This window comes from Sciurus vulgaris (genome assembly GCF_902686455.1).
Source record: "Sciurus vulgaris genome assembly, chromosome: 1".
Lineage (NCBI taxonomy): Eukaryota > Metazoa > Chordata > Mammalia > Rodentia > Sciuridae > Sciurus > Sciurus vulgaris.
In genome coordinates this window covers 139,926,338-139,952,912 of record NC_136461.1, presented here as the reverse complement: position 1 = coordinate 139,952,912, position 26,575 = coordinate 139,926,338, and the positions used below count along the sequence as shown (strand labels likewise).

At 35.1% G+C, this 26,575-nt stretch overlaps 1 protein-coding gene across 1 annotated transcript in view; it reads right to left on the bottom strand.

Moving 5' to 3' along the window:
* The window catches only part of NKAIN3 (sodium/potassium transporting ATPase interacting 3), a 349,578-nt gene extending 327,699 nt beyond the window's left edge, over nt 1-21,879 (bottom strand). The window contains exons 1-2 of the mRNA XM_079150338.1: nt 21,497-21,879; nt 12,484-12,564 (exon numbers count right to left, since the gene is read on the bottom strand). Coding sequence (XP_079006464.1) covers nt 12,484-12,564; nt 21,497-21,679 — 264 coding nt within the window. The 5' untranslated portion in view covers nt 21,680-21,879. The remainder of the gene's footprint in view (nt 1-12,483; nt 12,565-21,496) is intronic.
* Nucleotides 21,880-26,575: the final 4,696 nt, after the last annotated feature.

Genomic DNA, 26,575 nt, shown 5'->3' with positions numbered 1-26,575 from the left:
CCACCCAGTAGTTCCTAATCCATATACTCTGCTATCTGAGATTCCAGCAACTGCTGCTTGGTTTACTGTGTTAGATCTAAAGGATGCCTTCTTTTGCATACCTCTGGACTCTCAGTCTCAGTATCTGTTTGCCTTTGAGGAACCAGATAGTGGATCTCAATTGACCTGGACAGTACTGCCCCAAGGATTTAGAGATAGCCCCCACCTATTTGGACAAACTCTGGCTAAGGACTTAGCAGAATTCAGAGATAAAACATCTGCAATTGTTCTCCAGTATGTGAATGACATCCTGTTATGCGCCTCCACCCAGGAGGAATGTCAAAAGGCTACTACAGAACTCTTAAACTTCTTAGCCAATCGGGGTTATAAAGTCTCAAAAAAGAAAGCTCAATTATGTCAGCAACAGGTCCAATATTTAGGATTACAACTATCTCAAGGAATCCGCAAACTAGGACAGGAAAGAATAACTCCCATAGGACAATATCCTCTGCCTCAGACCCTAAGGCAACTCAGAGGCTTCCTAGGAATAACTGGATACTGCAGACTTTGGATTCCTGGGTATGGGGAATTAGCTAAGCCTCTTTACAGCCTTCTGAAAGAAACTTTACAACTAGGAGCAACCAACCTAATATGGGAACCAGAACATATTAAAGCCTTTAAGACATTAAAAGGGGCCCTACTCCAAGCCCCTGCCCTTAGTTTACCTACCGAAAAGGAATTTAACCTGTTTGTCACTGAAAGAGGAGGAATAGCCCTAGGAGTGGTAACACAAAAGAATGGACCTATTCAACAGCCAGTAGCCTATCTCAGCAAGGAACTTGATGTGGTATCTCGGGGATGGCCCCACTGTTTGCGAGTAATTGCAGCTGTAGCTCTACTAGTCCCTGAGGCAATCAAAATCATCCTGGGAAGAGACCTTATTGTCTACACTTCCCATGATCTCTCAGGAATTTTAAACTCGAAAGGAGGACTATGGCTTTCAGATAGTCGCCTTCTAAAATATCAGGCTTTACTTCTGGAAGGACCCATAACTCAGATAAGGACTTGTTCTACTTTAAATCCAGCTACTTTCCTACCAGAAACGTTAGAGGAAAGTCCTGAGCATGACTGCCAACAGGTCCTAGCTATGAATTACTCAGCCCGACAAGACCTTCAAAACCTTCCCCTGTCTAATCCAGACCTCACCATGTTCACTGATGGAAGTTCCTTTGTGGAACAAGGAGAACGCAAAGCTGGATATGCTGTGGTGACTCTACATGACACTTTAGAAGCACAATCTTTGCCCCCAGGCACAAGCGCACAACTTGCAGAATTGATAGCCCTAACAAGAGCCCTGGAACTAGGAAAACAACAGAGAATTAATATTTATACTGACTCTAAATATGCCTACCTAATCCTGCATGCACATGCAGCAATTTGGAAAGAAAGAGGATTTCAAACAACTGGGGGAACAGCTATAAAAAACTATAAACAGATCTTAAAACTATTAGAAGCTGTCCATTTACCCAAAGAGGTAGCAGTAATCCACTGCCCTGGACATCAAAAAGGAATAGATGAAATAACAGAAGGCAATAGACGAGCAGATCAGCAAGCCAAAGAAGCTGCTAAGGGGACTTTACAACAAATGACAACCTTAGCCCCTCTGATATGGACAGGTCCTCCCCCAGAGATAAAGCCCCAATACACCCAGGAGGAGACACAGCAGGCTTTATCTAAAGGTGGTAACCTCTTGCCCTCTGGGTGGATTCAAATGGAAGATAACAAACTTTACTTACCTGCTAATTCCCAGTGGAAGATTTTACACACCCTACATCAATCTTTCCATCTGGGAGAAGAAAACACTCTCAAATTAACTCAAGAAATATTTGAAGGGAAACATATTTCAAAAACAGTCCAACAAATAGTCAAAGCCTGTGAGACGTGCCAAAGGAATAACCCACTTAACTCTGCCAAAAAGCCCCCAAGGCTACAAAGAACGGGACAATTCCCTGGAGAAGACTGGCAACTTGATTTTACTCACATGCCAAAAAGTAATGGATTTCAATATTTATTGGTTATGGTAGATACCTTTACTGGATGGACTGAGGCCTATCCCTCCAGAACTGAACAGGCAGGAGAAGTAGTCAAAGCCTTATTACAGGAAATAATTCCTCGATTTGGGCTGCCCCGCAGCCTCCAAAGTGACAATGGAGCTGCTTTCAAGGCTGCTGTCACTCAGGGAATATCCAAAGCCCTAGGCATAAAGTACCATCTCCACTGTGCATGGAGGCCCCAATCCTCAGGAAAGGTAGAAAAGACTAATGACATCCTAAAGAGGCACCTAAGAAAACTCACTCAAGAAACTCACTATCCCTGGCCTAAAATGCTTCCTCTAGCCCTACTCAGAATCAGGAATACCCCCAAAACATTAGGGCTCAGCCCATTTGAGCTCCTATATGGGAGGCCATTCCTAAGAAATGATATCCTTAAAGATCAGGAAACTGCAGATTTAGTGGCTCATATCACAAAGTTGGCCAAATTTCAAACTGAAATCTGTAAATATCCTGCATCTGAGCCAATCACTTCTCCACCTCTGTATGAGCCTGGAGATCTAGTCATGATAAAAACCGTACCTTCAAGTTCTCCAAATTTAGACCCTATTTGGAAAGGACCTTTTCCTGTAATCTTATCTACCCCACGCCGTCCACTTCCAGCTCGAAGAAGTCAGAGCGGTCATCGACCCCCTTCCCCAGCAGCATGGAGTTCCTAAGATTAGAGGGGGGAATGAAGCCAGAATTGGGGATAGGCAGTTAGTGTAGAAATAGGGAATCGGGTCAGATCGAGAAAATGGAGGCCATAAAACCATCTGCCTCTGGAAGTTGGAGACTGCTGTGGGAGAATGGAATGTCAAGGACCTGCAGAACCCATTGATAACCAAATTTACCTGCCCTTGTCAGAGACTGCAGGCAAGAAGATGCTGATTAATGCCCCCTGGGCCCTTACCTGCCTGAGTCACTTTGGCCCTCCCCTGCCCCATCCGCTTCTCACCTGCAAAACCAGGCCTAACCTGTAGGCAGGAAGGAAAGAGATAAGGGGAGAGAATGGGAGAATAAAACCCATAAAAAGGACAGGATTTGCTCATCCCACGGATTCCGCCTTTGGGTCCCCTTCTTCCACCCGGGAGAAGTCTGCTTTTACTTTTCTTTAATAAAGCTGCATTTCCACTCTACATTTGCCTCGGCGTGCTTCTCCGGCGTTATACTTCAACACCTGAGGAAGCAGGACTCGTCACCGGTAAAGAGCGGTATCAAAACCATGTGGTATAATGGAACCATGAAGACTGACATCTTCATTACTGCTTATCTGCCTTGAGCAAGTTAGCCTTTCTCAGCTGAGGTTCCTCATCTATAAAATAAAGATAATAATATCCACTTTTGAGGGAAGGATAAAAGAGAGTTAACAGACAGCACCTGTACAGTATAGGAAATCATAAGTTAGTTCATCTTCCTCTCCTGTCCCTTACCTGTAAGTTTTTAGATCCTTGATCAAAGTTCATGATTAATACAGGATAAATCTTCATAGAATGTCATATATTCATTTTTATGTCTACTTTATCATAGTCACACACATTCAGATTTCTATGAAAATATTACACATTCATTCAAAATTCTCTAAGATCACTAATACGTAAGTTCCACACATTTTTTCAAGAGAAATCAATTAGAAGAAATATTAACCTGAAGTTTCTAAAATTTAGAGTAATCAAAAAGATGCCAGGAAGACTTCATCCTAATTCTTTTGAAATTAAAAAAGTACAACTTGAATTCTCAACATAACTTGTTTTTCAGTATCTTTAAATGCAGCAAATGAGATGAGTCTTCATATTCACATTTTGAATGTATTCCTAGGGAGGAAAAAAATGACTTCAAGTCTTGTAACTTCCCAAAAGCAGTAATAACTTATTAATTATGCCCTTGGTGATCTTAAATGTGGCATGAAAAACAGCCTCAGAGACTTTCAAAGATGCTTAAAGTACTCCTAAAGGGAACAGTAAGGGCACTAGGAGAATCTGCCTGCAGATGTATATCAAAAACCTATTTACATGTTGAAGGAAAGGATTTAATTAATAGCATTACAGCTGTGAAGTTAATATGCTGATCTGAGGTCCTATCACAAGGGACCATTTCATATTTTTTAAACAAGTCACATAGTCCTACACTTTTTTCTTTTTACAACTCTTGCATAATAATAAATATGTCCCCAAAGTTTTCAGGATGGAGATCATGATGTCTGTTAATTTCCCCAATAATAATAAAGATGATGATGTTAATGGCAATAAAGAGAGTCACCATTTACTGAAACCTCACAGAACACCAAGATCCTTTCTAAGACTTGTGTGTGCATTGTCTTATTTAATTCTTTCAATGACTAAATAACATTTAGTGCTGTGGGTTTTCTCTTTTGTAGAAAAGAAAACTGAGACTCCAGAAGATTATACAACTGCTGATACTTTCAGTTACTTACACACTGTTATCACTGCCTCCACCACAGTCCCAGATTCTTTAAATTTAATGTATTCATTTTCTCCAAGAGTGAGAAGATGTGAGGAAAACCAGGGTGCTCAAGGTCACAGTGACAAATGCCTGCTGCAAGCCTGCTTGGTAGGTGAGATATAAACAAAGGGAAACCTGGGAGCTGTGATCTGGGTCTTCATAATAGAGGTGTAATCACTCAGGTCCACAAGAATGCACACTGTAAAATTAATAAGAATGGTGAGGCAGTACTCATGAGGGCCACCGTTGTCTCCCTTTCATGAGACTGGTCCAACTTCCTTTATAGAAATTAAGTTTTCCCCAGAAAGCAGAATCGATTAGACCTCTCATCTAAGATCCTATCCTGCATTGCAAAGAAGCAGATGGTGGATCCAGATGGAACAATCATACCCTGCCCCATCACACCTCAGTAATTTAAGTTGTGGGAGATGAACAACAGCTTGAGCTCCTTTCCATCAAAGAGAAGCTTTTGGACTAGACTGTCCCTACTCCTGGGCTTCCTGGGCTTACCTAGCTCTTGGCTGTTACCAAACCCAGTTCTCCAGCCTCTTGGTTTTCTGATCCCTTGTCTTTCCAGCAGTCTCTAATATACGAGTAAGATAGAGATGATGCTTGTTAAATGCAACCCAGGGATCCTGACACAATCTGTGATCACTAGCTTACAAGGAATCTGATTTTCAAAGCAAACTATCATTTTTATTTGTGACTCTCTTTTAGTTTTCATCCTCTATGAACTACTACCAGAAATTGATTCTGTTCTTTAAAATGTTCTTCCTAAATTCTCTACTCTAAATTTTCCTCAATCTTTCCTAAATTAATGTTCAATATAATAGATAAACTAAAATAGGATGTAGGCATATATATTTGAAACACACTTATTTGAAATATCATCTGAAAAAAACATGTTATGTGGTCAAGTCACAGAGAATTGGAAAGACTGTACTGGTGGTAGAGGATTCTCACTATAAATAAATTAAATAAAACAAATATAAATAAAATAGTATTGTGACAAAAATGATATAGTACTCTAGAAATAGATCCTGTAATAATGTATTTATTACATAGTAAAAAAGCATCATAAATCACTGAGAAGTCTACTAAGTGAATATTGTTTGTATCATAGGTCAGTTATTGGTAAAAGTATCTTTTTATACGGTTACATTATATAATCCAGGAAAATTAAGCTCCAGAGGATGAAAGACCTAAAACATTGCTAGTATAACATAAAATGTAAAAAGTCATGAACTATTTGTTAAAAGAGGGCAAAAAAGTAAATTATTGAGTACCTTAATTAAAAAGAAATATAAATAAAATCTTTTAACTTTGAAATGAGCCCCTGCCTTCCAAAAATGGAAAAAGGGATTCATTTGTGCTGATGACACTGTGTGTACTCATATTTTTACAGCTCATACAACACTTCTTGGAGAAGAAATTTAGGAAACTAAATCAGGGACCTTTAACATTTCATAATAAGAAAGAGCATACATATAAAAATCAATGTCCACTTGATGTAAAATTGTGCAAAAATTAACCAAGAGTTTAATAAAAACATGGAAATATCTTTAAGTTCAATTTTTTAAAAGGTCACTATATAAATTTCCTTTATAATATCAATAATATTAAAAACAACAGGGATGACAAACGAAGGCAGTAGAACTTGTTTAGAATAAAGTTAAGCCAGAATATTAATGGGATTAATCTCCGAGTGGTTAAAGTGAAAGTGATGTTTGTTCTTGACTTTCTAGTTTCTATAATTTTTTTTTGGATAATATTTCTAGTTCTACATTATCATGAGAAAAAGAAGTATTAACCAAAAGAATCCTTTTCCTTGGGGACAACAAGAAGGAAAGAGAAAGAAAGAAACAAAGAAAGCCAGCCAGCCGGCCCACCTCAAGTCATTGTCTGTTTCTAATTGAAAAAAAAAAAAACAAAAAACAAAACAACAACAACAAAAAAACAAAACAAAACTATTTAAGCATTAATAGTAACAATCACTTTAAAATATAATGAATAAAAAGTCTTTAAATGCAATTTAATTACAGATGCTACTGCCATTGGAGGAAGTGACAGTTTTCATCTGCAGGGCACACAGCTCAGTTTTAAGGATCACATTTGAATGAGCCTTTAACAGCAAAGATCCCTGGGCATGGCCTGGATTGGTGAGGGCAGGAAAGGATAGAGCTGATTTTGATTTTCTGTATAAAGGAGCAAGAACTTTCACCTTAGCGAAAGCCTCGGAGAGAAGTGAACAAGTGGTGACAAACCTCGTCAGACACTTGGAGGCACTCTTGGCAGAATGGCTAATGACAGATTTCCTGGGAAGAGGGCCAAGGATGGCTGGGACTTCGGTGTCAATTTGATTTCTGACTACTATCTAGTATCAGGATTATGTTACATCATAAAATTGTATGGAAAATCTTTCTTCATTCTCTCTTTTCTGTAAGAGTTTGGATAGGATTAACATTATTTCTTTCTTATATGTTTTATACATTCATTATTATTTTTTAAATTACTTATTTATTCTTTTACAGACTGCATTTTGATTCATTGTACACAAATGGAATACATCATTTCATTTCTATGGTTGTACATGATGTGGATTCACACCATTCGTGTAATCATACATGTACATAGGGTAATGATGTCTGTCTCATTCCATTTTAACCCCCCTACCTCTCATTTCCTCCTACATAATCTAAAGTTCCTCCATTCTTCTCTCACTCCCCAACCCCACCACCCCCATTATATATCATCATCACTTATCAGGGAAAACATTTGGCCTTTGGTTTTTTGGGATTGGTTTATTTCACTTAGCATGATATTCTCCAGTTCCATCCATTTATTTGCAAATGCCATAATATTATTCTTCTTCAAGGCTGAATAATATCCCATTGTGAATATATACCACAGCTTCTTTATCCATTCATCTGTTGAAAGGCATCTAGGTTGGTTCCACAATGTAGCTATTGTGAATTGAGCTGCTATAAACATCGATGTGGCTGTATTACTGTAGTATGCTAATTTTAAGTCCTTTGGATATAAACAGAGGAGTGGAATACAAAGAACTCGATCAATAAATGGGCCAAAGAATTGGACAGATACTTTACAGAAGAAGACATACAGGTGATTAATAAATATATGAAAAAGTTTTCAACATCTCTAGTAATTAGAAAAATGCAAATTAAAACAACTCTAAGATTTCATCTTACTCCAATTAGAATGGCTATTATCTATTATCAAGAACACAAACAATAATAAATGTTGGCATGGATGTGGGGAAAAAGGCACACTTTTATATTGCTGGTGGAGTTGCAAATTGGTGTAGCCACTCTGGAAAGTAGTGTGGAGAATCCTGGGCTTAAGGTTTTCTTTGTGGGAATGTTTTCTAATTAATAATTTATAGTTGTCCATATTTTATATTTCTGAATGGGTTAGTTTTGATAAGTTATTCTGTTCATAAATATGCTAATGTCATTTTTCAAACTTATTGAAATAGAACTATTCAATTTTTTTCTGTTCTTTAAATTTCTACAAAATCTGTAGTTGTATCTCTTCTTTCTTTACTGATCTTGATAAATAGTAATATTCTTTTTTTCTTGATCAGTTCTACTAATAAATTGTCATTTTGTTAGTCTTTTAAAAGAATCAGCTATGAGATCATGAGTATAGTTAAATCTCTCTTCTTTTTATTTCTTATATCATTGAGTTTCAATGTTCCTTCTGCTCTAATATTGATTTAAATCTTTTTTCCTAAACACTGCTTTTGAGACACCCATAAATATTTGCTGTGTTTTTTTTATTATGATCTTCAAAATATTTTAAAAAATTCTCTATAATTTCATATTTGATTTGTGGATTATTTAACACTGCCTGTCTAATTTTCCAATATTTGAAGATTTCCTACAGGCCTTAATAATATGTCTTTCAAATTACTGTTCTCTTTATGACGGGAGAACACTTCATTCACAATTTCAGCCAATGGACACTTATTGAGACTTCCTGTGATCTAGAATGCAATTTTGGTCATTGTTCCTCCCTGTGCCTTTGAATAGAATATGTACTTTATAGTTTTGAATGTAATGTCCTATACATGTAGTTAGACATGCTGACTATAGCATTGTCAAGATCTTTTATCTTCATTCTATCATGTGTGCTTTCTCCATCAGAAATAAAAAATAGAGTGTTATACTCCTCATCTGTTTGTGGATTTGCCAATTTCTACTTTTATTATTGCTAAGTTTTGTTTCATATGTTCTAAAACTTTGTTATCTGATATGCCTTAGGATTTTATGTGTATTTAATACATTGAACCTGATATAATTATAAATCATCTCTTCTTTTTCAGTATCAATAGCCCATGACTTGAATACTTAATTTTTTTTGAAGTCTGTTATTTCTGACATTATTATGATCACAGAGAATTTCTTCTAATTAGTGTCTGACAGCATCTACTTTTACTTTTTTAATTTCAATATATGCATGTATTTATATTTAAAGTATATTTCGTATAAATAACATTGGGTACTTTTGTTTTTTTCAAAGTCCACTGCTCTAATCTCTGTCTTTAATTGGAGTGTTTAGTTTATTTACACTTCATATAGTTTTTGATATGCCTGGGTTTTAATCTGTCATATTCTTATTTGTTTTTTATTTGTACCATCTGCTTTGAAGTTTCTCACTGCTCTCACTGGTTGCATTATTTATTTTTTATATGGGTTACTCTAGGGCAGTAACTGTCAAGCTTTCTGGCCCCAGTACTCATTTTCTTACTCTTAAAAGTTAATGAGTATCCCAAAGAGCTTTTGCTTATGTAGATTAAAATCATCAATATTTATCTTATTAGAAACTAAAATGAGGCATTTTTTAAAACACAAGAGCACAAAAGCACCATTAGACTTTAAGCATTGCAAGGATCTCTGTTTCCATGATCACCTACCTGTGGAACTTCTCTCTGCCTTTCAGGTGATACAGAACTGTTCTTACTCCACAGATGCAAACTGTTAGTCAGAGAGCACTGACTAACATGAATTGATAGGCCATGTTTGTCACTGAAATAACTCCAAATCCATAGACATGATGTAGAAACTACCCCGAATTTCAGTTTTTGCAGAAATATTCACTATTCCAGAATGAATAATTAAGGTATAGATAGTTTCTGTTTATCAGTCCAAGAAGGCAATTGAAAGAAATGTCATATGAACTAAAAGGAGACAGAGTATTCTAAAAGTCGATAAGCATTTCAGAACCCAAGGTGGAGGAATTTCTTGCATAATGGAATCGAGTCTGGAGGAGTGGCAAAGGCAGTTGTGTTTGTCAAGAGTCCTTATCTCGGCTCTACTTCTCTGATTAGATCCCTTACAGATTCTAGTTGAGGTTGGACTGGGGCTGGCCAGGGCAATGTTAAAGAAGGAGATTCCCACTCCTTGGTTTATGCTCAACCGACTTAAAATCAACATACCTCCATGACAGAGTCACATTAATGTTTATAGCAATTCAGAGTTAAACTATGGAACCAGCCTAGGTGTCCTTCAACAGATGAATAGATGAAGAAAATGTGGTATATATAGTCAATGGAATATAACTCAGATTTAAAGAAGAATGAAATTATGACATTTGCTGGTAATTGGATGGAATTGGAGAATATCATGCTAAGTGAAATCAGTCAAACTCAAATGTTCTCTCTGATAGGCAGGATGCTAATTCACAATAAGGGGTAGGGCTCTAGGGAAGAATAGAGTTACTTTAGATTAGGTAGAGGGGAGTGAAGGAAGGGGAAGAAGCATAGGGGTAGGAAGGATAGTAAACTGAAACAGACATCATTATCTCATGTACATATATGACTGCATGACCAATGTGATCCTACAACATGTACAATCAGAAAAATGAGAAATTATATTCCATTTATATATGATTTATCAAAATGCATAAATGCATTCTAGTGTCATGTATAACTAATTAGAACACAATTTTTTTTAAAAAAGGAGACCAACAGAAAATCTTTAGGATGCTCTTCTTGGAGTCATCTGTCTTTTTAATGACCAAAGATTCCTGGTTAGCTGACAAATGGCATTTGAATGAATATTAAAATGAGTAGTCAGGAATACTATGCCCATTTTGCTTAACCTTGTACCCAAAGAAATAAGAAAGGGAAAAAAAAAATCCTTTCAAGATGTACATTGATGATAGAAAAACAGTTACAAAAGGCAGTTCATAAAAATAAGCACCTGTAGTGTTGGGAAACCAGATTCGTGTGAAACAAATGACTGGTGTTATTGATTTATTTTTATCACTTTGCAGAGTTGTTTTAAAGCTAACCTGAGTTACCAGTTATGAGTGTGGAAATAGTGCTGAGCAGTCCACAAACATGCACTACTCTCATTACTGGCAAAGCTGGCCCTGTTATGCTACTGCATGCATACTCAGCAGGGTTAAATAATTTGCAGATGGCCCACAATAAACACTACAGAAAGATTTGCACTAAAGACTTAGGATCTGAAATTTAATTTTTAAACATATTATATTGCCAATTCCACAGCACAAATTTTCTCTGGTCCAATTTAGTTCAAATCAGTGTATATGGAAGAAAATAAAATATAATTTCTACCTAATAAAATAAAAATATAATTTAAAATAATGTTCAAATCACAAGATAGAAAATGCTAGAGCTTGGACATGCTATGCTTAATTTATTATTCATCATTCTCTTACTCATAAGATTTGATTTTAAAATTACTTAATAACCTGCATTTGCAGATTATACCTGGACATATACTTAAGAACTTTTTTCTGTTTTAGAAATTAGCAGTGAAATACAGTCAATAGCACAAATATTTCAGGTAGATGTTAGCACCTATATATGAAACTCAGAATTGAAAATGTCATTTCTGGTTCTTGAATACATTTACCAATGTGAGAAAATATTAACAAGTTCTAATTTGAAGGTTATTATAGTATAGAGACAGTAGTCCTTTCTGGAAGTTCTGGAAAAATCCTTCCATATTTTTTTTTATTCATCTGAATCAAACAAACTTTGTTATCATGTGGACTTTAGTGGAGTATGATAATTCTAAAAGGATCTATGCTAGTCAAGATAAGTTTTATAAGATCTAAACAGTAAATTCAAGTAGAAGACTGTAAAATTATTTAAAATCTGAAATTGTCACAAGACATTAGAATAATATGCACAAACATACTTGATAATGAGATATTTAAAAAACTAAGAATTTCATTCTCAAATTTTTTGAAATTATTCTGCTGTTTCTTTTCTATAGTGAAAATTTTGCTGTTTATAAGTTTTAAGAAGCACAACTAAAAATTTAACCCATGTTGCTTTCACATTTGGGTTGCAACCAAAAGACGTCTTTGCTGGAGGCACAATGAAAATTGTGTACTCTTCTGACCATTCTAGACAGACTGAAATAACATGTGTATCATGCTGTTTTAAGACAACTGACTTATGTCTGACCAGGATTTCATAACAGGAGTCACTGCACCAATGTCTTTACATGTTAGCAAACGTGGTTCCCTTACATATGTAAGGACTTAATTCCTTATCAATCTCTTCTACTTTAAACACAGAAAGCTCAAAATCGGTTTTCACTTAATATTTGGGGTGAGGTCATTGTGAAATGATGTCTTTTTAAAATGGACATGAGGACATGAGGATGCTCAAGAAGTCAAGTCCCACTTCAACATACTGAACAAAATCATAAGACAATTATTTTGAAGTTCCTTCATTATTAGCATACTCCTAAGGTCATTTTTTCATGAATGGTACCTGAATATTTCTTTGATTAGTATTCTGTTTGTAATGTTTTATTTATAAACATATATGCATATATACACCTATATATGTATATGAATTGCTATATATAAAATAGCAATTTGATGTTACAATGGTTATTTATAAGTGAACTCTTCAAAGTGTACTGTATAGGCATCATACACTTACCTTAGAGAGGCCACCTACTTCCAAATAGAAGCAGATAATGAACACATTCCAGGTAATCCAGAGGGCAGTCCATACTGTATACTGGATAGAAGGGGGAGGGAGAAAGAGAAGAAAAATGTGAAGATGAAAGGCAAGTATCCTAAATAAATCAATGTAAAAATGTTCAGTAAGTTTCAGTCTGCTGGAAACAAATAGGCAGGGCACACACAGAAAAGAGTGCTTCTTTCAAAGTCCCCTGAGATCTACAAATTAAAAATCCAATATTTCCTATGGCTTTCAGTGGATGACAATAAACCTAGATTTATTGTTAAAGCACTTTGCTAGCTTGCAGGTTCAAGTTCAATTCAAGTGCTCACTCAATTTGTTTTCTGAGTATTATCTTTTCCAGAGAACACAATTATGCAAAGTTGTCCTTGAGATATAATATTAAACTCATATATTTTTAGGAATGTTAGTCAAAAATCCAGAGCTTGTATGTCCCTGAATGAAGACCATGCTTGAAAATGAATGTATGGAATCAAATTAACAAACTTTTATTCATTGTATTATTTTATTAAGATCATGTGCTTCTATAATTATATGGTATAAATATGATCATACAAAATTTTTAAACACAACAATTGATATATGAGATTAAGAATGAGAAAATGAACAATGAATTTCCATATTGGTAAAAAATAAACTTTTATTTACATCCAACAAACTCCTTACTGATTAGTTGATTTTATTAATCTGTTATGTACCAGGAAATACCTTCTCCCAGAGCATCAATCTTATGTAGCTGTATACATTTCCCTTAGTTTCTTATGCAGATATAGAACATCAGAGAACCAACTTGGAAAACAATTTATATGACTGTGGACAGTCATGCCATGAAATTCAATTAATCGATCAATATTTTGCCTATTCATTTTACTTTACCAGAAAAATCTCTGAATCCTTAATTCGTTAAACGGGCATATTCATTAAATTATTAATTTTTATGAGTGACCGCAATAGTTTCATGCTATACTTAAATTAAAACGAACATTGAAATCATTTCTTTAGCTTATTCTATGTTATGTCAAACAATAGAATGTTTAATTTTAGATACTATATAAAATAGTCATGCTCTTATTAGAAACCTTATCCCAAGCATCTAATTATTTGTAAAATGCAATTTAGATTTTATGTATTTCTGTTATCTCTTTATTTTTGGTAATGGGGATTGAACCCAGGAGCTCTTTACCACTGACCTAAATCTCTAGCCCTTTTATTTTTTATTTTGAGACAGGTTCTTGCAGTTTGGAACTTGCCAAGTTGCTGGGGCTGGCCTCAAACTTGAGATTCTCCTGACTCAGTCTCCTGAATAATTGCAAGCATGCACCAACACACCTGACTTTATGACTTTTAGAAGTTTGCAAAATAATCTCATGTTTTGAGTATTGCTATAAATGGATATATTTGATGTCACATCATACTTCCTTGGGAGAGATGTTTTGCTTTTTTTAAAGGATAACATAAAGCAATAATGAGTTAAAACTTCAAAATTGTTGGAAATTTATGTTAAAAACATATTAAAAATTAACATAAGTAAAAACATGTTGTGAGGTTTTGAGTATTTGTGGATATTGCTGATGCTGCAATATCTTCCGTTCAGGAAGTTTCCTAGTCTGAACAGTTTTTTAAAATGTGCAAAGTGTATTGAAACCCACTTTTCTGAATCACAAAACATTCCCATGAATACTGAAAACAGCTGCTTTATATCTTTTATATTTATTTTTTGCAAGTCACAATAACTAGACCAAATTGTACTGCTTTTGCTAATTGGGTATTATCTAGTCCTGATATTTTGCATTCTAAATAAAAATAAGTGTATCGGTATGTTACTGACCACTAAGTTATGAGAAAAAGGTCAGTGACAAGACTTAGGAAAAGAATATCAAATAAAGTAAGACACTGTAAGAAAATAAGAAAATAAACCCAAATAATTGCGAATCCATATGATTCTTAATTATTGGAACTCAAATCTAAATGCATAATTATTGTATTAGGAAAATCAACCAATTCAAAGTCCTAACAAAAGTACAATAAAACAAATCTATTTAAAAATCATAGCACAAACTCAGTGACAGAAATGACTCACAAGCTATTAAATGCTGCTTCTGAACTTTGATAGCTAAAACTATCAGACTAAGTAGTTACCAACTGTCAGCTCAACATGTTTAATTACATTAGGGTTATTATTCTGGGGCTCTCTGTGCTCCTGGTACTGTGCTATGCACTTCATACAGGTTATACCATTCAGTCGTCACAAAAGGACATCATTTGATTCCCTACTGAGTGTCAAGATTTGGCATGTGAAACCTGACTGACTCTGGAGCTGAGATTCTCAAGTCTTGCCCAGTCGGCTTTCTTTTAAAAAATCTTAGGAAAGTGACTAAAGGTTAATTGTAAGCTAACTTTAACCAAATTCAACACTTCATTAAATGGCAAATTCACCAAATTACCAGTTTAATAAAAACATATTTTACTCTTACAAGTCCTATAGGTGGCAATGTTTGGGGAGTGAGTAGAATCTTCTGTTTTGCTCTCTATGTAGCATGCATCACATAAACACCATGGGTTCTTTGATTTGTTTCCAGTGATATTGTAGTTTCTTCTAATGCATTGTTTGTTGAGAACAAAGAACATATTATTGAATTTTGAATTGCTATGAGACATAAACTATATACTTTGACATATACTTACAATACCAGTTTGATCACAAACATATGGGAAAAGGGATCTCTAGCAATATAAGTACATGCATAAGAATTTACCAAGGCAGAGATATTAGGAAAAATCATTACTAAGAGATGCAATCCATCCCTACCTTCTTTATGAGGTGGATGATTTTTTTTTAATAATTCAAATTAAATGAGAATTAAAATAAAAGATAAAACTCATCATTTTTAACAAATACCCTTTAATTATTATGGTTCTTGTCAATATATTCATTTATCCAGGTAGATTAGGTGTACTTGCTACATAGATTAACTTTTCCAAATAATTGCATAATCTCTGTTTCTGTTTCTCACTCTCTTCTATTTTGCTTATGTTCAGTACACATATTTTAAATACTCACATAGAATATGCCTAAGAAGATTAATAAAGGATGTTCAAATGTTCTATGTGGCTTCCTATATATTTCCTGATTTTATGAGGATATTCAGCACTTTTTATTTGACTCGAACTTTAGAAGTCTTTCAGTCTTGCATTGAACAATTAGTTTATAATGAGTTATTTTTACAGTCTGAGCTTCCTCATTTTCCAATTATTAGAAAGGCCATCTGGTCATTCATTCTTTCACATGTGTATCAATCAGCCACAGTATTTAGGCACAATATGCTAGAGTTACAATAAAATAAAAAGTAGGGTAAGATCCTTAGTATTTGGTTTAGTATTTGTGTTCAGAAGAACGTTAAGTGAAACCTGCCATCCATACATTTTTAATGGGAAGGAAAGCAGAGTTAAGGTCAAGAAGAAAATGACATATTAACAGTTGAATAATTTATCAAGTCTTACTCTATATTAGGCTATGGTAAGCAAGTCAGATATGTTATAGCATTTAAAAAATGATCTGTGATAAGATTTGTACAAATGAGATAGATGTGGCATGAAGAGAACAAATATCTTAAGACTTCAGAGTCAATAGTTTGCAGAGGGGGATTTAAATCCAAGACCAATGGAATTGAAATTAACACTCAAGTCATATTGAGCAATAGCTCAGGGGAGAGATTTATGATGATGTGGTAGAGAAGGTTTGTTATATAACAATTCAAATCAATGTAAGTTGTTCATTGCACATGAATTTTGCATAAAAGTCCGAAGAAGTAAATTATGGTCTTTGCAAATGTACTGTCTTTTTAATTTTTAAAGTCAGCTTTGAATTAATTCTAACTCCAAAGTTAATCTTTTTTTTTTAAATGTAAAATCAATTAGCTAACTCATCTGCCTTTAAATTAGTGAGCTTGATTAAATTAACTCATCCATGAAATAATAAAAATTTAAATAATTCTAGGGAAGACTCTTATTTTGGAATTCAGAGGTGAATTTTGAAATATTTGGCATAGGAGTAGACAGGAAAAAAATGATTCTACAACAGAACATATGGTGGATAAATATGATTTCACAGTTTCATATTGTCTTTTATCAAATAAATATAAAAGGTACATTTAAACCTTAGCATTGAACTTGGTATCCCTTAGGAGTATCCCTTTGAGATACCAAGTGAAGGAGAAAAATATGACCAAGTTATTTCTGTGCTCTGAAAATAAATATAGAAATAGTAAACTGCATCTTTTCAGCAGTGGATTGGACTTACTGCACTTTCATTTGGTGATTCGGTTGGCTTTTTCTAACAGTCTTTGATGTGGGACCTCATTTATAGTGGTGGAAGTCCATGACATATTTTTCAGAAAAAATAGATCTTGAGGAGTAAGTCACCTAATAGTAGGCACAGGTAGGACAGCAGAAACTATTTCATCATGTAATTCCTCAACTGTTTTCAAATTGAGATAAGCAAGGCAGTGAGGCCAATTTCTCTTGCTGAACGATTGCCATTATGTTCTAGGAAATCACTGTCTAGGTCATTTTTAAAGTCACTTCATCTAGTCACCTTAAATTCACTTATGATGTGTCCAGTCAAGGATTAAGCATTTTAAAAAGTCTCTACATGCAGGAATACACCTTGACTATAACAAGGGGTAGGCACAGTCATTTTTTCCTGGAGTACACTGCTAAATTTGTGAGACAGGCAGGGATACAATGACAACTGGGTGGGGGACCAGGGTAGAGAGTTATCAGGATCTGGGGTAGTAGAGAGCACGAGGCACTTAGCCCTGAGTGGGGTGGTTAGTTAAGGCTTTTAGTGGGTGACAATTTAGTTGAAGGATTATTAAGTGTTTTTCAAGAGGGCAAGGAGAATAGGATGTCCCAGGCAGAAGGTTCAGTATATGTGAACTGAAGAGGCAAAGAGCATGTGGTCTTTGGAAACAGCAAATCCTTCAGGATGCCTGGTATAAGGGAGGCACATGGGAGTACAGAAGGTACAGAATAGGTAAGCAAAGGGGCAATTTTCATAAGTTTTGGTTTCTACTCTAAGGAGTTTGGAGTTATTGTTCTGCATGGTCCTTTATCTAGACCAGGTTCACAGTGGTAACTAATTCTTTGAATTCAAGTGTGGTAAACCCAGTTTTTTTCAGAAGTGGCAGTGACTTCCCATCTGTGTTTTTGCAAATCTGGATTCTGAGTTTGACTGAATTGTTGTAGTGACAGACATTATATTTTATCATCTCTAGGTGAGCACTTAGGATACTTGGTGCTCCAAACTGTTTGTTAGTTTAAGTGGATTAAATTTAACTGGCATGTATTGGTAATTGTTTCAGCCAATATTAACAATAACAGAAGTGATTTGGGAAGAAAATCTGTAGTAAAAAAAAAGCTTTTTTCCTGCTCAGTGAAGTTGGTATGAATTTCTGATCCAGGTCTCCTCTCACTGCCATTGAAAATTCGGTGTCTCCCAAGGCACACCTTGGTTAAAGTGACATATGCTGCATTCATTTTCAATCTTTTTTTTAAATACCAGAATTAATTACAGGCCACCAGTTGTAGTATCAAACCAAAGTATTCATGAGTACAACCCAAGAACAGCTGTCTGTTGTGTACTAAAACAAAAAAAATAAACAAATGTAATATAATCACCTTCCCAAATAACAAAATGCCCTTCACAAAAAGGGGCTCTTTTGCAGGCAGATATTCCATATTGTTGATTACCGATTATTTACCATTTTCCCCAAATAGAAAATTTATAGCTAGACTCTTACAAAGGTAATAATATTTGACAATTGACTGAGGAAGTACGGCAGAATAATTTCCTAGATCAAAACTTATACTGACAATGGCAAGATATCATCTTGGATCTGGTGGTAGAAGTAAAGCCCAGATCATGCTAAAGCAACTCCATGAACCTGATAATAAAATGAGTGAGGACAAAAGATATTCAGCTCTCTCACTTGCTATCTGTGTTCCCTGGGCAAAGAAACCATTCTAACCTTTTTCTTTATCTGTAAAATCAGAGATGCTAAGACAGACCTCTTAGGGTATTTGGAAAGATTAACAAAATAAAATGTTTGGCATGGAGGGCTTTCCCACCAATTCAATATTTTCTTTCTCCTCCCTTCCTGGGTGAAAGCAAATAAAATGAGATTTGGTTGGCATAATGCATTAAAAGAGAAAATCAGAGGAGCAATAATATGAGTTGCTTACCTTTGTAGATGTTTTCCTTTGATAATTCTGAAATTCCTAAAAACGCCTTTCTCCTCACACATAAATATGTATGAAGCACCTATTACATACAGTTCATGTTCTCAATGACTCTTTGCCTACTAGAGAAGGCTCGAATGCCAACAAATTATAAAACATGCTCAAGACACAGAGGCAAAGGAACAGAGAGTGTTTAATCATTAAAGAACATGTAGGGACGTGTGCATGAGAGACTGAGAGAATGTTACTAGAACTGGCACATGAACACCAGGTAAGGATGTGAGAGCAAGAGGGGGAGAGGCAGGGAGAGCAGAAGGCACATGAGCAGAAAAACACTACCTCTGGGTCTTTTCAAGTCTCTGCACCTGGCTCACAAACTTCCCAGGCCTCTGCCTCATTGCTGTTACTCTCATTCCACATTCATGGCCACTCCACCACCTTCAGAGAGCCCCAGACTCTATACCTTGTTTCCTTCACTGCCTTCAAAATGAACTCCTTGAAAGTAGGGACTGTACTTTGCATTCTTCTCTAGTTATCCAGACCTAGTACAACACAGTACTCTATGAATGTTTGATGAGTGAGTGGCAACTAATGCTACTGAGCTCCTTCTCCACATTCAGTCATGCTCCCTGCCCAGAACCCCCTTCAACTCCTTCTCTGCGGGCTCACACTCACTGGCACCACAAGTTCTTCTGCAGAACACCTTACTCTGTCACCCTGCCAGGGTCAGACTCCTTATTAGGCATCTCTGGCACAATGTGGTCCTCTGTATTACTTGTCATAGTTATAGTTTAACATTTCTGTGAATGTTATTTGCTAAAGGCAAATCTCTCCCCCTAAAATGTAAGATGAGCACCCAAGAAGGCCAAAAAATGATCTGTGTATGTTCAACAGCATCCTCAACACCTAACCCAATGCCAAACACATAGTAGAGACTAAATGAGTATCTTTTATAAACAAATAATTGGAAAAAAAAGAACAAAGTTAGAAAACAAAAAAGAAAGGAAAAGAGGCAGGAAGAAAGGGAAGTATGAAGAGAGGAAGGGAGAAGGGAGGAATTGAGGAAGGAAGGAAGAAAGGAAGGAAGGATGACCTTCAGGGACCTTTGGTCAGGTACAACAGAAAAGAACATTCTTAGGTCTTGGAACTAGGAAAGGCTTTTAAGTCATGAATTAGGTAAGTGAGAAAAGAAGACACTGGAAAGAAGGCAGAAACCTCAACCAAGGCTATAGTTGAGTGAAAGGTAACAAGGGCTAACATTTAGGGGGCAGAAACAACAGGACTAGATAATATCTTTAAAAGGTACATGCAGCCTCATTCTATGCAAGCCATTGTTTTTATAGTCAGCTGGCATTTTGGATCTTAGAACAGCAACAACATAAAATTTTAGAAGTCAGTGAAGAGTAAAAGTGCTCTGTATTCATAGAAACAAATTAGAACATATTTAGAACTCTATAATAGTTTGATATTCTGCATGACATTAAAGCATCTGGTGCTCTAAGTTCAACTCTAGGAAACATCTTTCTAGTAGATTACACAGTGGTCCAGCAGAGGCTATTCTTAAGAAAAGTAAAACAGAAATTGTTTAGCCCTGCAGCAAATTAAGTGATATCAAACACTCCCAGGGCCATGTTGAATGCCAAGTCTGTCTGTGGGCCAGTTATTTTCACCTCTGTGATCTAATGGAAGATATCAAAAAAGTCAATTTTGAGATTCAACACACAGAACGAGTGTATTTTCAGAAAAAAAATTTTTTCAACAAATTGGATCAAGTAAAAATTGAAACATGACTTATTTTGTTACTTTGCCCCCCCCCCAAGTATGGCAACATTAATGCATTGCAGGAACTATTTACCAACTCTACTGAATGCATTTAAATAAATACATTTATTCAGGCTCAATGAGCACTTTAGAGTATGCTATTTCTATTTACAATTACTTCTATTATTATTACTCATTATTTTTAGATTCCTTTTTATATATATAGCCAACAATATTGCCTTCTTTTTATACAAAAACCAACTAGTTAAACTGAATAACTACCAGTAGATTGTAGATAACTGCATACACTTCATTAAATTGACCTGCAATGGAGTGTGGATTTCCTGTGTTCTGCATAGTGTGGAGTATGGATTTGTGCTTCCAATATATCTTGAAAATTGGAGAAACATATTATAATAAACTATGAAATATATTAGGGGCATGTACTAAATCTTTCGGTACATGCATTTGAAATATTTTAAATTAATTAAAGTTAAGTTATATTATTATTTTCAGTGATTAAACAATTACGCTAAACAGGATTGGTTCCTAGGGTTAGTGACAGATGTCACTGAAGATAAATGACATCTGACACCTTATTCTTTTGGTACAAAATAATTAACATACTTTGTATCTCATCATAATGATGAGATCACGACCAGTTCTCCCACTTCAGTCAAACCCATTTTAAGTTTAAAATCTAGGTTTATGAAACCTGAATTCAGTTACACCATGAGTCACACTATATCATACCAAACTTAAGGGCATATCACTTTGTTCTCACTGCAAAACATTCATCATGTCATCTGTTCCACAAATTAACATTTCTTAACAGAATTGAATATTAGAGGGCTAGAACAGCAAAAACACATCATAGTAGAGGGGTACTCTTAAAATTATTTCATTCGTCTTTTTATAGAAATTATGTAGCTCTTATATGAAGAGGCATGATAACAATAAGACTTACCACCATGATGTATCGAGGTCTGTACTGAATGGTTCCAAACAAACCCAATATGACAACAATTATATGTAGAAAATTTCCAAGAATAGGTGCCCACTGGAAGCCAAGGAAGTCAAAGATTTGTCTCTCCAATGCTGAGAGCTGCAAAGAAAGCAAAGGGAGTTCATGAGTAGCTAATCCAAGCATCAGCTAACCATTTCAATCACTATTTCACTGCTGGAGAAGTCTGCATATTCAATTTCAATATTTGTAGGCATCATTATCACTAGAATTATTTTAATTAATTAATTAATATTTTTACAGTGTTGGAATCAAATTCAGGGCCTCATGCATGTTGGGCAAGTGCCCTACCACTGACTTACATCCCCAACTCTTGTCTCTAGAATTTTAGCACACTTTTCATGTACTGTTTTGTGCAACTTCTCTCAAGAAATATACTGAGATAACTGAATGTTATAAGCTTAAATATAAATTTTGAACCTACCTGGAGAGCTGGAGAAATATTCGTTAAGTAATTTTTTACTGTGGAAAATCCAGACAAATAAGACTTAAATTCATCATTGTTTTTAATGAAATAACTGACTTAATACAACATACTGAGCGCAATAACCATAACTTCAGGCTCATGATATGACAACTGGTATCATTTTGAAAACAAAACCAAACCAAATCAAACCCTTAACTTTTCCTTCCTGTGTTAAATATATATTAACCAAATCTGTTTGGTTTCTTCTCCTTTCATTAGACTTCCTATAATGATAATGACTAAACACATTTTCAAAATGATGCTTCCTTACATACTTACTTTCTCTTGGCTCAAGACCCTGATATAAAACTAGGTTAAATATTCTGTTAGAAGTTCATTTTGCTGAGCTTCTACACTTAGAAGAAATTTAGATTAGGTGAAATCCTTTTTGAATACGATACCCAAATAAAAATTATGATGGAGCCATAACAATTTCAGAGACACCATAGTTTATTATATTCACATTATATAGATTATATTTTTAAATAATTCTTAAGTACATCAACCTATACACTTAACCACTTATGATTAAACAGGTGAATTTCAGATAGTCCAGTGAATACCAACAACGTCATTATCACTGACAAATGGTTGTTCTTGTATTCTGTGTCTAAAATTTTTATAATTCTACCTGCATACATGAACATAATCTTATACATTTGAAGCATTTTTCTAAGATTTCCTTTGATAAAATAGTAATTCTAATAAAATGATTCAGTGATTAGCTATACTGATGGCACTAGAAACTGTAGCTTTCAGATGAAAATGGCACCCTTGGTATTTTTCCAGTCATGCGGCAGGTGTATGCCTGAATAGCTTTAATTTCCTTGGACATAAAGAAATGTCCTCCATTCTGTAAGCTGAATTTACCTTGCTTAAGCGGTGAGGGAAAAGAGAAAAGAGCTAATGCCTAAAACAACCACACCAGGTCCCCATTCATTTCAGGGGTATTTTCTGATCATGAAGTGATTTGTCACCATCTTCTGCATCTGCAAATGCACAGAAATGCTAAAACACAAAATAATCAGAGCAATGTAAATAGCAGCACTGTGTCTTCAAGCTCTTGTTCATCTCTGCTTCTGACTCTAATTAGTTCCCAGGAACCTTCCTTTTATTTATTGACCCATCAATGATATAAATATGCACTGTTTTTTTATGTCCAAACAGGACTGATGGGCTGAGAAAAAAAAGGCAACCCTGAAGAGCAGCCTCAGGCAATTCATTCTGAAACAGCAACCCTATTTTAAAGCTGTCGTGCATCACTAAAAACCTTTAAAAGTGAAACTTTTCAAAGAGAGGAAACCCATTTCCTTTTTCTACCAGAAGATGCATGAAAGTAGTCTCTTTTATGATATTAAAGAGACAACACATCATGAAAGGGGAAGACAAATTTTCAATCCCTCATACCAAAAAAAAATAGTGTTATTTATTAACATTTATTCTCTAAGAAGTTAAAAAAATTGGAGTTGAGTTGAGTTGAAATAAGAGTGCAAATCAAAGGCATCAAATTTGGGAAGAGGGATCTTACCAAGAGTAAGGTTAAGGGAAGCTGCAACAACCATACAAAAGGAAAAACTACATTTGAGTATTGTATTTTAAAAATCCAACTAACAACTAAAGTAAAATACCATCATGTTTTTTATTAACTATTCCATATAATTCTATCTTAAGCTGTGTAGTGGTTTAGTTCACTGGTAAATTCCTCCCTGATGTCCACAATCTCTAGGGACATCACTTTTCACTCCAGAGCATGATATTAATAATAATGTATGTTTCCTCTCTTACATGGAAGCTAGACGAGGAAAAGGGAAAGAAAGGTGTGGAAAAAATCTCATGAAAATCAAATGGAGATCAGTAGAATGGAGGAAACAGACCAGGGAGAGATAGGCAGAGAGGAAAAGGGGAACTATGGGGAATGATATTGGCCAAATTATATCGTTATAATGTGCACATGCATAAATATGTAACAACGTACCTCACTGTTATGTCTAATTATGAGCACTGATAAAAATATGAAAAATAATGATCCAGTGTCACCAAATGAAATTGGATGATATCCAGCTCAGTTTGTTAACTCAGAAAAAGTTTGAACATAATTTAGAAATATCACTGCCAAAAGGGTTCTGATCGTGGTGTGATGAAGCCCGCTGGCGCCAGCTGGGGATGTCATCATGTATATCTCTTCCCAACTCCTTGGTCAGTGATGTCAAGTTGGGAACTTGATATTGGCTCTGATGGGAATATTTACAAAATGGGAATTGGGAAATGCTGAAATCAGAGCTTGTTTGGTTTGAGAACCTACTGTTAAACCTTTACCTGCACATCACCTGGAAAACAGTGGCTGGGAAACAGTGGTTGTGATTTGAGAGAGCATGGAGGGAAGTCACCACATTGTTAAAGTGGCACACCTAGGAAGCAACTCAGTCCAAAAGAGAATAGAAGAATGTGGGGCCCAGAGAGGGGTCTACAGAAATGACACAGCAGAAAGAGAAAATATGAGACACTTGAGATTTAAATACAGGTAGAAAAATCCAGAAAACACAAAGGCAGCAAGATATTCCAGGAAAGCAAAACCAACCAGACACCAATTTAACACAGAACAGGAAGCACTGACCTAAATAACAATGGAATCATTCCTAAGTGAAAGCTAAGGTAGGTAAGAATCTGGCAGCTTATAAAGAATAGGATGAAAAAGAGTATGTTTCTTTTACTAAAGAGTTAAAAAAAAAAAGACATTTGGAATTTTAATAAAAATACTGTAAAATACAGTAGGTATCCTACTGATTCATCTATTATGATTAATGTTTCATATGGCATCTTGCATAATTGCTCATAATAATTATTCCTAATTATGAAAATTAATTCACACTTAATTTTAAAAAGCTGTAAAATCTTCGTCTGGGTGACCAAGCAGGTTCCTGGGCATTTACATAGACTGGGTCTACAGAATTAGCTTCTCAAGTAAAAGCCAAGTGCAAAGGCTCATTCTTAATGATAAGCACCTTGGAAAATCAGCCTCACAGGAAGAAAAGAAAGCTGCCTTTCCTGTTATTATTCTTGGGCTTTTATCCTACTCACTGAAGAAATATACAAAGAGAAAGATCAAAACCGGGTCACTAGTGTCAGTAGGATCATAAGAATTTTAGCAAACCACAGTTCTACAAAAGACTATGGAATTACAGTTTATTGCACAACTTGGTACTCTCTTCTGTGTAAATTCTAGCTTGAGAATTAACGTGGCAAATATTTTATAATCATGAAGGATTAAATCTTTTCCTAAAGTGAAGATTTAAAAGCTCCAATTAAAATTTGTATTAGCTAAATCAATATTTGTTAGGCTATTTCAAAGAAGTTTTGGGTTGTTAAGGCAGATTTCTTTATGTATGCAAAATCAATAGGACCCTCATCTCATCAACACTTTCTTCCATTTCAATATCTTATTTACTTAGCTGCCTAGGAATTTTCATGGTTGATACTGATGTTATTCATCTTCTGTGTACATATGGATGCCTATGTCAATGATGATCTTATATTTTAAACTATAATTTGAGAATTTTATTTCATATCTCTGAACAAAAAAAAATTAATACCATTTATACTATGACCTTATTTCCTAGTGAAATATCATGAAAGTTCTAACAACACAATATTTACCATTATGATAAAGTAGACACTATACTGGAGAAGTTTTTGTCTATAGTCAGCTACAGAAGACTTAGGATGGACACAAACTGTGAGATGGATCCAGGAAGTCTAGATCTGACTTGCTTATCATATGGTTCATCCAATAAAGACAATAACAGTATTAAAGTTCTCCGTGTTTCTGTATGGTTTTGTATTCCTTTTGGTAGAGGTTAGACAGCAAAGTCAGTGAAACCAGAAACCAATGATTCAGTGAAATGAATGAAATCAGATAAAATTTAAAACAGTTTAATATGCCATCTTCTTTTTCCATTACTTGACTTTTAGAACCGTCTCTGGTGGTCTAAATGGCCATCAGTGCTTATAAGGTAGGCGAGGTGAAAATGTAAATGCACAGAAGAGTACACTCTGTAATGCCAATTGTGGTTGTCTAAGTTGTTCTTTGAGCTAATTTTGGTAAGTGAAGAAATTCTAAAACATTTGGAAAGCTTCCTTGAATTCCACCTCTATGTTTTCAGTCTCTGTATCTCAAGAGCATTTTCTAGTCTTACAATTCAATAATGAAGGTATAAGCTTCAAGCAAATGACATAGGATTTCAGAAAAGAGCTATATATAGTACTTCAAATCTATTTTTTGAAGAAATAAGGAAGTGAGTATATCATATCATGGAAATTTTCCTGTTGACAGAGGAATGGATGTTGCATTGCAATAGATTGATGGAGGCTGATGAGTTGGAAGAGTGTGTGTGAAGGGCATCTATGTACCACAGATTCACTCAGAAAACCCCTTCCTTGTGCACTGACTCAGCATAACAACTACCAGTATGATAACTAATTTCACCAACTTCTCATTATGTCAGGGAGTGAATTGATGCATCAGAGAAATGCTCTAAAGCCTGAAAAAAAACATGGTG